This window comes from Cervus canadensis, chromosome 32 (assembly GCF_019320065.1).
Source record: "Cervus canadensis isolate Bull #8, Minnesota chromosome 32, ASM1932006v1, whole genome shotgun sequence".
In the NCBI taxonomy this organism is placed as follows: domain Eukaryota; kingdom Metazoa; phylum Chordata; class Mammalia; order Artiodactyla; family Cervidae; genus Cervus; species Cervus canadensis.
In genome coordinates this window covers 37,651,246-37,664,482 of record NC_057417.1, presented here as the reverse complement: position 1 = coordinate 37,664,482, position 13,237 = coordinate 37,651,246, and the positions used below count along the sequence as shown (strand labels likewise).

Here is a 13,237-nt window from a genome sequence, read left to right as displayed (position 1 = left end):
AGAGAGTGGCCAAATCTTTAGTGGCCTTACAGGACCAACTGGACTCCCTGGACCTACTGCCAGCTGAAAAGGGAGGACTCTGCCTCTTCGTAAATGAAGATGCTGCTTTTATGTAAACCAGTCAGGAATAGTCAGGGACGTGGCCCAACAGCTAAGGGAACGAATCGTGAAACGGAGAGAGGAACTAGCAAATTCCTGGGGTGACTGGAACAACATCTGGAGCTGGGCATTGTGGCTTCTCCCTTTAACCCTCCTCTCTTCATGTTCTTTGCAGTGCTCTTCTTTGGCCCTGTATTCTCAGTGCTATTACCCAGTTCATAACCTCTTGAATTAAATCCATAAAGTTACAAATGGTAATAGCTCAATATAGCCCCCTAAACGACGGGGAGCTCTGAATGTCCTACCAAAGCATGACATGATGCTTTCTACGAGTGACAGAAGCATCAAGAAGGGGGAATGAAGAGGAAAAGTTAAAATTTTACATAACCTTCTGCTCCTTCTGCCTTTGTAACTCAGCTGGCTCCTTGCAAAGTCTGGATCACGTAGGTCTCAGAAAGCGGGGACTCACAATGCTAGAAACTGGAGATTATCTCACTCACCCTTGTCCTGCTCTTTGCAATCGTCCAACCCCTGCAAACCCATTTAATCACGCCCGTTCATGTATAAAAACTCTGTAACCCTTTTGTCCTGGGTTCAGAGCTTGGAGTGTTAACTCCTCGGGGCCTGCCGGTGTAACAAATCTGATTCTCCAACTCTTGAGTGTGGGGCTTGGTTTCTCAAGCACTCGTTTCTGCAACAATACCTGAGCTCCCAGGACCGTTCAGAAGTGTGTTAGAAAGAGGAAGGGAGTCCTGGTTGGGAAGGTGACAAAATGTCAGCTGGGGTCACAACAAACTGGAAAATTCTTAAAAAGATGGGAATACCAGACCCCCTGACCTGCCTCCTGAGAAATCTGTATGTAGGTCAAGAAGCAACAGTTAGAACTGGACATGGAGCAACAGACTGGTTCTAAATCGGGAAAGGAGTATGTCAAGGCTGTATGTTGTCACCCTTTAACTTATACACAGAGTACATCATGAGAAATGCTGGACTGGATGAAGCACAAGCTGGAATCAAGATTGCTGGGAGAAATATCAATAGCCTCAGATATGCAGATGATACCACCCTTATGGCAGAAAGTAAAGAAGAACTAAAGAGCCTCTTGATAAAAGTGAAACAGGAGAGTGAAAAAGTTGGCTTACAGCGCAACATTCAGAAAACTAAGATCATGGCATCTGGTCCCATCACTTCATGGCAAATAGATGGAGAAACAGTGGAAACAGTGGCAGACGTTATTTTTTTGGGCTCCAAAATCACTGCAGATGGTGAGTGCAGCCATGAAATTAAAAGACACTTGCTCCTTGGAAGGAAAGTTATGACCAACCTAGACAGCATATTAAAAAGCAGAGACACTACTTTGCCAACAAAAGTCCGTCTAGTCAACTCTATGGTTTTTCCAGTAGTCATGTATGGATGTAAGAGTTGGACTATAAAGAAAGCTGAGCGCTGAAGAGTTGATGCTTTTGAACTGTGGTGTTGGAGAAGACTCTCGAGAGTCCCTTGGACAAGGAGATCCAACCAGTCCATCCTAAAGGAAATCAGTCCTCAATATTCATTGGAAGGACTGATACTGAAGCTGAAACTCCAATACTTTGGCCACCTGATGAGAAGAACTGACTCATTTGAAAAGACCCTGATGCTGGGAAAGATTGAAGGCAGGAGGAGAAGGGGATGACAGAGGATGAGATGATTGGATGGCATCACCGACGCAATGGACATGAGTTTGAGTAAGCTCCGGGGTTTGGTGATGGACGGGGAAGCCTGGTGTGCTGCAACCAGTGGGGTCTCAAAGAGTCAGACACAACTGAGTGACTGAACTGAACTGAGCAGTGTCCCTGAGACCAGCCAAGCCATGTTCCTCAAAACCACTAGTGCCCCAGAAAACCTTGCCTGCAGACTGTACGGCCTGACCACTGCTTGGTCAGCACTCAGCCTGGAACAGCCACCAGCCCTTTGCCTGCAGGATCGTAAGAGGCATGGCGGTGCTGACAGGCCCTCTACACAGATGGGTAAACTGAGGCCTGGTTGGAAGAAGCCACCACTGTGTCCCTGGCTCCTTCAGAGTGCTCTGCTTGCCCTGGGAGCTTACTCATCACCCGATGGGGACAGAGCTTCTGTTCTGTCCCAGGCCCTGCCCTCCGAGAGCAGAGATGTCCAAAGTCACAACGGCTTGACCAGCACCACAGTGTGCAGGGGTGGGGGCAGGTCGGGCTGGAATCAGGCCTCTCAGCCCAGCGGGGCCCGGTGTTGCCACCGCTCCTGAGGTTCATGAAAAGGCAGACATTCAGATTTCTTTCTCCATCTTTTAGTTGTAGTGAAATATACAGAAGATTTACCATTTTAACCATGTGCACGTGTATAGCTGATGGCATTACACACGTTCAGCGTTGGGCAGCCCTCCATCTCCAGAACTCTTTCATCTTCTCAGACTCCCTACCCATCAGACACTAACTCCGATGCCCTCCCCCTGCCCTGGGCCACCGCCCTCCGCTTTCTATGAATTTAGCTGCTCTGGGGACCTCAGGCCGCTGGAATCATGCAGTGCTTGTCCTCTTGTGTCTGGCCTGTTTGACCCGGCGTGATGCCCTCAAGGCTCGTCTGTGCTGCAGTGGGTGTCAGTGCTCCATTCCTTTTTATGTTGAACAGGACACAATGGACCACCTTTTCTCTATCCGTTCATCCACTGGTGGACACTGGGTTTTGTTTCACCTTTTTGGCTGCCGTGGACATGCGTGTGCAAGCAGGGACTCAGGCGCTTGTACACTCGTGTTCACAGCCGCACTGGTTGAAACACAGATTTCTTTGCTTTTTTGGCACACCACACAGCATGGGGAATCCAGTTCCCTGACCAGAGATCGAACCTGTGCCCCTTGCATTGGAAGCGTGGAGTCTTAACCACTGGACTGCCAGGGAAACCCCCAGATTTTTTTTTTTTTTCAGTGTGGATTTGGCCAATTGAAAAAACAAACACAACAGTGCAGGTCTGACTGGGGGGCGGGACTCCACCCTGGTGTGCAACCAAGCTGGTCTCAGAGCTGAGTGGCCACCACCCCACGCCTAGCTCTCCTCCTCAGCTCAGAGACCCAGCCTCTCCTCACGGAATAGTTTGCAACGTCAGAGCCAGGGCCCGACGGCGTGGAATCGAGCCCCAGAGGGGAGAGCAGGTCCCGGGGCTGGCGCTGTCTGCTGGGTTTCTGTCTGCGGGGCTCCTGCCCCCAGGCCAAGGCTCCCCGAGGACGCTGGTGGTCCAGGGGCCTCTGTCCTGAGCACCCTGGCCCTGTGCCCTGAGCCGTGGCCTCTCACCCCGGAACGCTCTTCCCCCCTCTCCTAGCGTCCGCAGCTCGTCCTCTGGAGCCAGGCTCAGTGACACCTCCCCGGGGAGGCCGGGAGGCCAGGCCAGGCCACCCCCAGTTCCACCCACCCGAGCTTTTGTTCTGTGGCCATGTGGCCTGCGGGGTCTTCGATCCCTGAGCAGGAATTGAACCTGCACTCCCCACACTGGCAGGCTAAGTCTTAACCACTGGACCACCAGGGAAGTCTCACCCGAGCCTCTGAGTTGGTTCCTCCTGCGGCTGGAATGGCTCTGACCTCGGCCCTGTCCTGCCAGCCTCAGCTCAAGGCTGCACTGTCCTGAGCTCCTGACTTAAGATTATGACCCCCCACCCCGCCCCCCACCTCCCATTCCCCCTCCCACCCTCTGCCATCCCCACCCCCTCACCAGAGTGCCTCCCGGCTTTGGTTTTCCCCATAGACTTGAGCAGCTACTAGATTAAACGATTTATTCACTCATGTCGTTTCTTCTCTCTCCCCCGGCATCTCTGCCACAGGGGCAGGATAGCTTCAGGATGGTTCACGGCTGTATCGCAGTAGGTGCTCAGTAGACTTCGCTGGATGATGAAGGGATACCCCTGATCATTATCAATCAGATCAAGGGATGTCTGCCCTGCCCGGCCAGTGCCCACAGCTGAGATGCTGGGGTAGGGGTGGGGCGCGAGTCACTTCTTTGGACTGAGCTCTGCTGGCTCTGGCGGCTTGCCCTCAGGTACCTCTGCAGCCCTACCTGCCACCCCCAGCTCCCTGCAAATTCACCAGCGGCCCCGGGACAGCCTGGCAGGGACACGGAGAGGGGGGTGGCAGGGTGGGCAGCCCATCCGTCTCCGGCCCCGGTGAAGAGATGCCCGGCCAGATTGCCTGGCATGCGTCTGCGGTACAGCGGGTTGGGGTGGGGACTCAATGAATATTCTGTTTGAATGAATGCTGGATCAGGCCAAGAGCTCCACTCCTTGGGAACTGGGGAGCCGGTCTGGGGGTCCCTTTTCCAGGACTTGTGCCAGGAATTTTCCACTGGCTTTTCTGGACTTCCTTTTCTCCCCATTCTTCCTGGCCACCCCGTCTCGAGGACAGCAACATCTCTGGGCACATGCCTGCCCCTTGGGTCACCCGGGCAGTGGTGCAGAATGGCAGGAGAAGCTGGCACAGAGAGGAACCGGAGAGGCCGGTTGGTGCGGCTGGTCCCCAGCGGAATTCTCCACACTCAAGGTCTCCCTCACTTGTTTATTCGCTCAACAAGCACCCATTGAGCACCAGTGGGCACCAAGTCGCAGCCCAGGTCCGTGGGGACCCTCCTCACCGCCCCTCCCCTCTGGGAGTCGCAACACAGGGCACCCACCCTCAGGAGGGCCCTCCAGGGCCCACCCCCTCCACCCTCTCCCTCCTACCTCCATCCCAGGCCTCTGTGCCCGTCGGCCCAGGACATTACCTGCTCACCTGCCCCCCACCCCCGGGAGATGTGTGCAGCCTGAGGGTAGGACCTGATGTCAGCCCTGGACCCGGCATACAACAGGTGCCCAGTAAATGCCTGTGGGGTGAGCTGGGGAGGCCTAGCTGCAGGAAGGGAGTGGGCTGGGGGAGCATGAGGGGCGCAGGGTGGACCCAGGACAGAGAGCAGATGGGCGAGGGGCCTGGGGGACACCCTCCCCTCACCCCTCTGGCATTGCCGCTCAGATCCCAGCAGAGGTGCCCCTCACCCAGGCCACCCTGTCTCCCCACAGTCTCCCTGCCCCCAGTCCTGGGACAGAGGTGAGTGAGTCAGCCAGGGGCCGTTCATGCTTGGGCGCCCCACCCTGGCCTTGTCTTTGGGAGGAGTGGGGCAGGGGCCTCCACGCAGCAGGAGGGCACCTCTGGACCCAGGTTTGAGCTGCCTCCTGCCCGCCCCACTGAAGCAGGGGCCAGTGAGACACACCAGTGGTCCTCGGTACCGACCATCTCCAGGGAGTCTCACAGGCTCTCGGAAGCCCTAACAGCCAGAGAAGGTGGGCAGGCTCTGGGTGGGGGTGCAGGATGTGTGCTGGCTAAGCCGTGGGGTTGGGAGAAGCCCTGGTGGGCAGTCTGCCTGCTGAGGACCCGCATGGCAGGCCCTCCCAGCGCCCCGACTCACCCACCAGGCGCTTACTCCCTCTCTCTCTCCCCCAACCTCGGGCTTCCCTCCCCCGAGGCCCCCATCCCCAGCCTCTGCAGGGTCAGTTCCAGCCTTCCCTTCAGCCTCCCCCATTTAAAAAGGAAAATTATTTACTCCTGGCTGAGTGGGGTCATCATCGCTGTGCATGGGATTTCTCCAGTTGCAGCGAGGGAGGGCTGCTTTTCCTTGCAGCGTGTTCTCAGGGCTGTGGCTTCTCGTTGCAGAGCATGGGCTCTAGGGCGCAAGGGCACAGTCATTGAGGCTCGTGGACTTAGTCGCTCCAAGGCATGTAGGATCTTCCAGGACCAGGGGTTGAATAGGTTTCCCCTGCATTGGCAGGTGGATTCCTAACCACTGGACAGCCAGGAAGTCCCCAGCCTCCCTTTCAAGGTCCTCCTTTCTGGGCAGCCCTCGCTCGCTGCCCTCATCCCCTGCCAACGTCAGGTGCCTCCCCTGGGCTCCCACCCACCCTGCACTTCTGACCCGGGTTGGTCCGTCGACTGGACTGGGCTCCGAAACGGGGTTCCCCTCTGGGTTCCTCCACTCACCAGCTTGGAGACCTTGGGTAAGTCACTAACCTCCCTAAGTGGGCTCAGTTTGCTCACCTGCAGAATGGGAATAATAATAGAGACTTTGCAGATTAAAGGGGGGTGGCTATTGTTGTTCTCATGGCTGCAGCCACCATCCACGGTGATTATAGAGCCCATGAAGAGGAAATCTGTCTCTGCTTCTACCCTTTCCCCTTCTATTTGCCATGAAGTGATGGGGTCAGATGCCATGATATTAGTTTTCTTTAACATTTAGTTTTAAGTTGGCTTTTTCACTCTCTTCCTTCACCCTCATCAATAGGTTCTTTAGTTCCTCTTTGCTTTCTGCCATTAGAGTGGTATCATCTGCATATCTGAGGTTGTTGACGTTTCTCCCGCCTATCTTGATTCCAGCTTGTAACTCATCCAGCCCGGCATTTCTCATGCTCTGCTCAGGGTGGAGGTTAAACAAACAGGGTGACGGCGGACGGCCAGGCGCACGCCTTCTCAGTCCTGAACCAGTCAGTCGTTCCGTACGGGGTTCTAACTTGCTTCTTGACCTGCATACAGGTTTCTCAGGAGACAGGTGCGATGGTCTGGTATTCCCATCTCTTTAAGAGCTTTCCACAGTCTGTTATGATCCACACAGTCATAGGCTTTAGCAGAGCTGATGAAAGAGGAGTTGCCAAGTCGGGTCTGACTCTTTGCAACCTCATGGACTGCAGCACACCAGACTTCCCTGTCCTTCACTATTTCCTGGAGTTTGTTCAAATTCATGTCCATTGAGTTGGTGATATCATCCAACCATCTCATCCTCTGTCATCCCCTTCTCCTCCTGCCTTCAATATTTCCCAGCGCTGGGGTCTTTTCCAATGAGTCAGTTCTTCACATCAGGTGGCTAAAGTATTGGAGCTTCAGCTTCAGCATCAGTCCTTCCAATGAACAATCAGGGTTGATTTCCTTTAGGATGGACTGGTTTACCTGCTGTTATGTCCATTCACAGTGAAGGCCAGCACAAAGTTTGTGGATCAAATGACGGAACGTCAGAGATACACAGTTCATCTTGGAGAAAGCCCCACTCCTCCTGCTTGGGGTGTGGGTGTCTGGAAGGCAGATTGCAGGGTGGGAGCTCCGGGATCAGGCAGGCAGGCTACTCAGGGAAGCACCTGGATCCAACACCACCCCTGCTCCTTGGGCTCCCCCCTCAAGCACTAGTCAGCAGCCCTCTGACCCCCAGTGAGGAGTGTGGGGGGGTGGTCCTGGGAGACCAGGGGCGGGGTGTGGGGCCTCCCAGCCCTCCGCAGGCAGCCACATCCGTCTCGGCCACCTGGACAGCTGGCTGCCCCGCCCGGGCGTCCCGGACATCCAGGTGAGATGAGTCCTCTGCTGCCCAGTGACAGGGCCCACAGGAGGGTGGACCCGGGACAGGCGGCTCCTGGGGGCCTGATTCACGGGCCTTCGGGAAGTGGGTTAACGGGATCCGGAGCCCCAGGCTGGGCCAGGTCTCCCGCTGAGTCACAGGGCCCGTTAGGGAACCTCTGGCAGCCCCTCGCCAGCCCCCACCTCCCGGAGGCCCCGGGGCCTTCCCAACAGCCCACACCCAGCTTCCGGGCCTGCGGGGTCCAGTGCCTCCCTTCCCCACCCGGCGCCAGAACAACGTCCCTTTCAAGCTTGGGGGGGCCTTCCTCTGCCCCACCCCCCAGTGAATGTCAAGGCCCAGCCTTGCCCCTGCAGAGCCCCGATGCAGGCCCCAGGTAGAGGGCCCAGCTGGAAGCCCACCCCCCAGACCCCTTAACGGCTTATTTCCTCCCCGAAGCCCCACCCCTCCCTGTGACCTACCGCCACTCACTCGGGGGACTGGTCCGACGGCATTCCGCCTCCCAGGATAAAACCTGGGGCGGCCTGCGGGGGAACCAGGCACTCCCGTCGGCGCGCCATGGCGGTTCCCGCGACTCCCCCCTTGCTGGGGGCACCCTGCCTCCGGGTCCTGGCCTCCCTCTTGATTCTGGCTGCTCCAGGTGAGTCCTGAGGGCCTGCCGGCCCGGACCTTCCCCCCTGTCCACCCTGCTTCCTCTGGTCCTCCTGAGTCCCTCCTCTCCTCTACCCTGCTGTCTCGGCCTCTCTGTTTTGTTGTTTGCCTGCTCTGAGCCTCAGTTTCCCCCGCAGCCATGAGACTCACAGCAAACACTGCAGGTACACCTAGGCCCGGTCAGCGCTCAGGGCGCTTGGCTCAGCTTCTTTACCCTCTTCCCTTCCACTCCTGTCTCCCCCGTCTCCTTGGTCCACTGCTGGGGAGGGCAGCATCCAGACCTGGGGCCTGTGAGGGGGTTCTCATGCTCACCCACCATGAGACCCATCCCCCAGACTTGGCCCCCGACAGCCCCCAGGGCACAGGCTGGACACGAAGCTACAGGGAGGCCGAGGCCGCTGCTCACACAGGGCCTGAGGTGTCTGCCCGCCCGCCCTGCCCAGGCTCCGGGAAATGCCCCACCCGGCAGCGTGACCCCGAGGCCCGGAAACTCAGCTACTGGGGAGGGTCGCAGGGCACGGGAATGCCCCTCCACCGGCCTGACCCTTTCTTTCTCTTGCCCTCAGCCACCCTAGATGCTGTCAAGACGGCTGGTGAGTCTGAGCTGACCTCAGGGAAGCAGGGGAGGGAGGAAGCCTGAAGGGCAGGGCGGTGTCTGTGTGTCTATCTGTGGGGGGCAGGTCAGGAGTGGGCAGTGGGGGCAAGAGAGGGTTTGAGCTGGAGAAGAAGGCACGCCGGAGAGGAGGCCCAGAGGGTCAAGGTGTAGAGGAGAGGCGGGGTGTGTGTGTGTGTGTGGAGCGGGGGGGTGACTGCGCTGCCCCAGCAGGTGAAAGGACCAGGGGACTAGATCACGGAGTGCCCAGCTCGGGGAGGGCAGAGGATGGAAGGGTCAGGGCGGGCAGGTGGCCGGGCCGGGTTGAAGGGAGAGCGGCGCACAGGCCTCGGTGTTCGAAGCGGGAAAGGGAGCTGGAAGGGGGACGGACGGCGCCCAGAGTGTGACAGACCACCCCCCCACCCCACCCCTGCCGCCAGGGCCGCCAGCCTGCGGGAAGCGCCTGCAGCTGAACCGGATCGTGGGGGGCGAGGACAGCTCGGACGCCGAGTGGCCCTGGGTCGTGAGCATCCAGAAGAACGGCACTCACCACTGCGCGGGCTCCCTGCTCACCAGCCGCTGGGTGCTCACGGCCGCCCACTGCTTCAAGGAGTACGTGCACTCCACCCGCCCCTCCACTCGGGTTCCCGGACCCCAGGCTGCCCACCCAGCCCCGGTTTCCGGGCCTCCGCCCGGTCTTAAGTCCCTCAGGAGAGCTCCGGCTTCCGCCCAGAAGCCCCTTTTGCATGCAGCGAGTGTGTGCCCAGTCTTGTCTGGCTCTTTGTGACCCCATGGACGATAGCCCTCTGGGCTCCAATGTCCATGGGATTTCCCAGACAAGAACAACTGGAGTGGGTAGCCATTCCCTTCTCCAGGGGTTCATCCCAACCCAAGGATTGAACCCCTGTCTCCTGCATTGCAGGCGGGTTCTTTACCACTGAGCCACCAGGGAAGCCCCTGTTTTGCACTCCAGGGGCCTTCATGTGCGTCCCATTCCCCAGAAACCCTTCCCAGGCCCTTCCTGGCCACCCAGCAGCTCCTGGCTGATGCCACCCCTGCCCTCTTCCTTCTAGTAATCTGGACAAACCAACCCAGTTCTCTGTGCTGCTGGGGGCCTGGCAGCTGGGGAACCCTGGCCCGAGGTCCCAGGAGGTGGGTATCGCCTGGGTGCAGCCCCACCCTGTGTACTCCTGGAAGGAGGGCTCCCGTGCTGACATCGCCCTGGTGCGCCTGGAGCGCGCCATTCAGTTCTCTGAGCGCGTCCTGCCCATCTGCCTGCCTGACTCCACCGTCCAGCTCTCTTCGGACACCAACTGCTGGATTGCTGGCTGGGGGAGCATCCACGATGGAGGTGCGGCTTCTTCCGGGGTGGGGATGGGTGGGGGCAGAGGGTAGCAAACACTGGGAGATACAGGTCCCATGGGTGGCAAAGAACAGAGGGCAGGGGCTGAGCATGATCCAGAGGAAGAAAGATGGTCTGCAGCCCAGAGATGTGATGACCTAGAAACCAAGGTGGACAACTTCAGATCAGGTCTAGTTTAAAGGTAACTTTGGCTGTGTTCTGACTGCCAGATCAACCAAGCTATGAAGTGATATAGGAAAGACTGATAGGTTTCTGGGGCTTCTCAGGTATCTCAGTGGTTAAAAATTCGCCTGCCAATGCAGGAGACACAGGAGATGCCAGTTTGATCCCTGGGTTGGAAAGATCTCCCGGAGAAGGAAATGGTAACCTGCTCCAGTATTCTTGCCTGGAAATCCCAAGGACAGAGGAGCCTGGAGGGCTACAGTCCATGGGGTTGCAAGGAGTCTGACACCACTTAGTGACTGACCACACACACACTGGAGATTTCTGTGGGGCCAAGCCCAACCAGGTGAATATGAGAACAGCCCTGATTCCAAATCAGAAATAGGTGCCCCCTGGTGGCATCATGACACAATTGCAGGCAAAATTCCTAGGATAAAATGAAATCTCCATGAAGGTAAAATATAATTGACAAACCAAGTCTGGAAGTTTGGAAAACCTCATCTAGAACACAAAGCAGATTAGAAAGTAAGAAGCAGAGAAGCTGTAATGTGTGTGTGTGTGTGTGTGTGTTTAGAAAGAGAGAGGGGGGAGAGAGGAGAGATTAAGAAAGGACAAAATGTAAGAAAATGGGACTTTAACCAAATTTCAGAAGAATTAAGAGAAATGACACCATTTTGGGCATCTGGGGAATCCCACTGACCCTGAATGGTCATTCTTAGGGGCTCCTGGGAAAGCTGGATTTATGGACTGGGGAAAGTGACCAACCAACCCTAGGGTCTACAATCCCTCTAGGGGATGGGGAGGTCCTTCAAGTCCCGATAACATTCAACATCCAGCGGCCATTGGTCTGTAGCAGTCCACGAGCTGGATAAAGTAGTGCCTGAGACCTGACAAGCAGGGTCATTGGTTTGAACCTTCTTGTGGGCATCAGAGATCTCATTAAAGATTCAGAATTTCAGGCTGCACGTTCCTTTAGGATTCAGTAGGTCTAGAGTGGAGTCCTGGAATTTGGGTTTTCTGCAGGCATCCTGGCAGAGTCTGACAGAGTTGATCCACTTAGCCTTTGAGAAACGCTGCTAAGGAAAATGGAGGGAACTGAGGCCAGCAGGAGAGCCTCCCAAGCTGACTCTCTCCTCTCTGCTCCCAGTGCCCCTGCCCCACCCTCAGACCCTCCAGAAGCTGAAGGTCCCCATCATCGACTCGGCCACCTGCGGCCGCCTGTACTGGCGGGGAGCCGGGCAGGGCGCCATCACCGAGGACATGCTGTGTGCTGGCTACCTGGAGGGGGCGCGCGACGCCTGTCTGGTGAGCAGTCTCCTCCTTCCCAGCCCTGCCCCACTCAGCTCCATCACCCTCGCCTTGCCGGGCCTCCGTCTAGAATCTGCCCTGACCTGGCAGTCCCCCTAGACAGAGAGATGCCTACAGAACCCAGCCCCAGCTTGGCTCGGCGGTTCTTGCCTTTGCTCATACATCAGACATGGTGAGCACCAATGGTGTGCCTGACCCCATTCTCAGGGAGCCGCATCCAAGGAGGGGGTGCTATGGTCCTGCCCCCCGCCCCCCGCCTCCCTCAGCGGGCTACAGGGAGGAGGATGGCGGACTGTGGGACCTTGCACACCCGGTCTGAGACACTCTTCTTTCTGAGCCGTGGTTTTCTCATCAGTGAGGCAGATCACAACCCTCGCTCCTCTGCCTCCGGGGCTGTGAGGGAGACGGTCTAGCACTAGGTACTTCTCACCAGGAGTGAGCCTGGGAAGGGGGCGCTAGTTACGGCTCCGTAACCCCCAGGGTCTGGAGAAATGGCCCGTCCGCCACCTGCTACGGCGCGGGTGCTGGGCTCGGTCCACCCCTTGGCCCACGCGGGCCCCTCACCTTCCTTCCTCTCCGCAGGGCGACTCCGGAGGCCCCCTGATGTGCCAGGTCGAGGGCACCTGGCTGCTGGCGGGCGTCATCAGCTGGGGCGAGGGCTGTGCGGAGCGCAACCGGCCTGGGGTCTACATCAGTCTGGCCGCCCATCGCTCCTGGGTGCAGAGGATCGTGCAGGGGGTGCAGCTCCGCGGGCGCTCGCAGCAGGGCGGGCCCGCAGGCCGCCGGGGCTGGGCCCTGGGGGCGCGGCGCCCTCGCCGGGCGGAGAGGCGCCACGCGGACTAGGGACCCAGGGAGACCTCGCGCCTTCTCCTCCGTTGTAAATAAGCCGTCTACCTCTGGGGGGCGCCCGCGACCCGGCGCCGGATCGCCTCCGCGGAAGGCCCCGCCCCTCCCCGGGCTCAGGCCCCGCCCCCTAGGCCAGGAGCGCCTTTCTGTATATACAAGTCAATGCTTTTTACAGTTATTTGTAACCGCACCCAGGTATCTTATTTATTCCTCCAACTTCAATAAATTATTTATTCCCCACACTGAGTCGTTCAGTCGTGTCCAACACTTTGCGACCCCAAGCCCGCCAGGCTCCTCTGTCCATGGGATTCTCCAGGCAAGAATACTGGAGTGGTTTGCCGGTTCCTTCTCCAGGAGATCTTCCCGACCCAGGGATCCAACCTGGGCCGCCAGCATTGCAGGCAGATTCTTTACCGTCTGAGCCACCAGGGAAACCCATTTATTGATTATTTATTCCCCAGTTCCTGTTTTTTCCCCCTGGGTATGGGGGACACTGGTCAGCAGGGGTCCAGTTGGGGTTAAAATGGGGGCAGGCAGGTAGGAGTTTGGATGGTGGCCTGGCCAGGGAGCCAGATGTCCTACCCACCTAGGAGTCAACATCCTGACCTCCGACCTTTGCACTGTCCTTTCATAACCCCCTCCCACCAGGGAGGCCAGCTGGGAGAGGAGACAGGCGGTCCAGCTCTGTCACCTGAAAGTTAGGTGGGGGCTGCAGGGCCAGGCAGGCCCACGACCTGCCTGTTGAATTTCTGAAATGGGGCTGACTGGGAGAACCCCCCAAACACACGAGAGTGGGGTGTCCCCCTCTGCCTGCCCCGCAGAACCAGCTGTCTCAGATTTGGGCTGAGGCAGC

General features: G+C 57.9%; 1 protein-coding gene across 1 annotated transcript; it reads left to right on the top strand.

Annotated features, from left to right (window-relative positions):
• The first annotated feature begins 7,932 nt into the window (after positions 1 to 7,932).
• On the top strand, positions 7,933 to 12,622 carry PRSS22 (serine protease 22). Its single transcript, XM_043456225.1, has 6 exons — positions 7,933 to 8,102; positions 8,680 to 8,706; positions 9,146 to 9,317; positions 9,779 to 10,056; positions 11,378 to 11,535; positions 12,121 to 12,622. Exons 1-6 carry the CDS (start codon positions 8,021 to 8,023, stop codon positions 12,379 to 12,381), a joined length of 978 nt encoding a protein of 325 aa, XP_043312160.1. The 5' UTR covers positions 7,933 to 8,020; the 3' UTR covers positions 12,382 to 12,622.
• Positions 12,623 to 13,237: the final 615 nt, after the last annotated feature.

Coding starts and splice junctions, on each gene's coding strand:
- PRSS22 (XM_043456225.1), top strand. CDS start 8,021: ATGGCGGTTCCCGCGACTCCCCCCTTGCTGGGGGCACCCTGCCTCCGG. Junction 8,103..8,679: donor CTTGATTCTGGCTGCTCCAG/GTGAGTCCTGAG, acceptor TCTTGCCCTCAG/CCACCCTAGATGCTGTCAAG. Junction 11,536..12,120: donor GGGCGCGCGACGCCTGTCTG/GTGAGCAGTCTC, acceptor TCCTCTCCGCAG/GGCGACTCCGGAGGCCCCCT.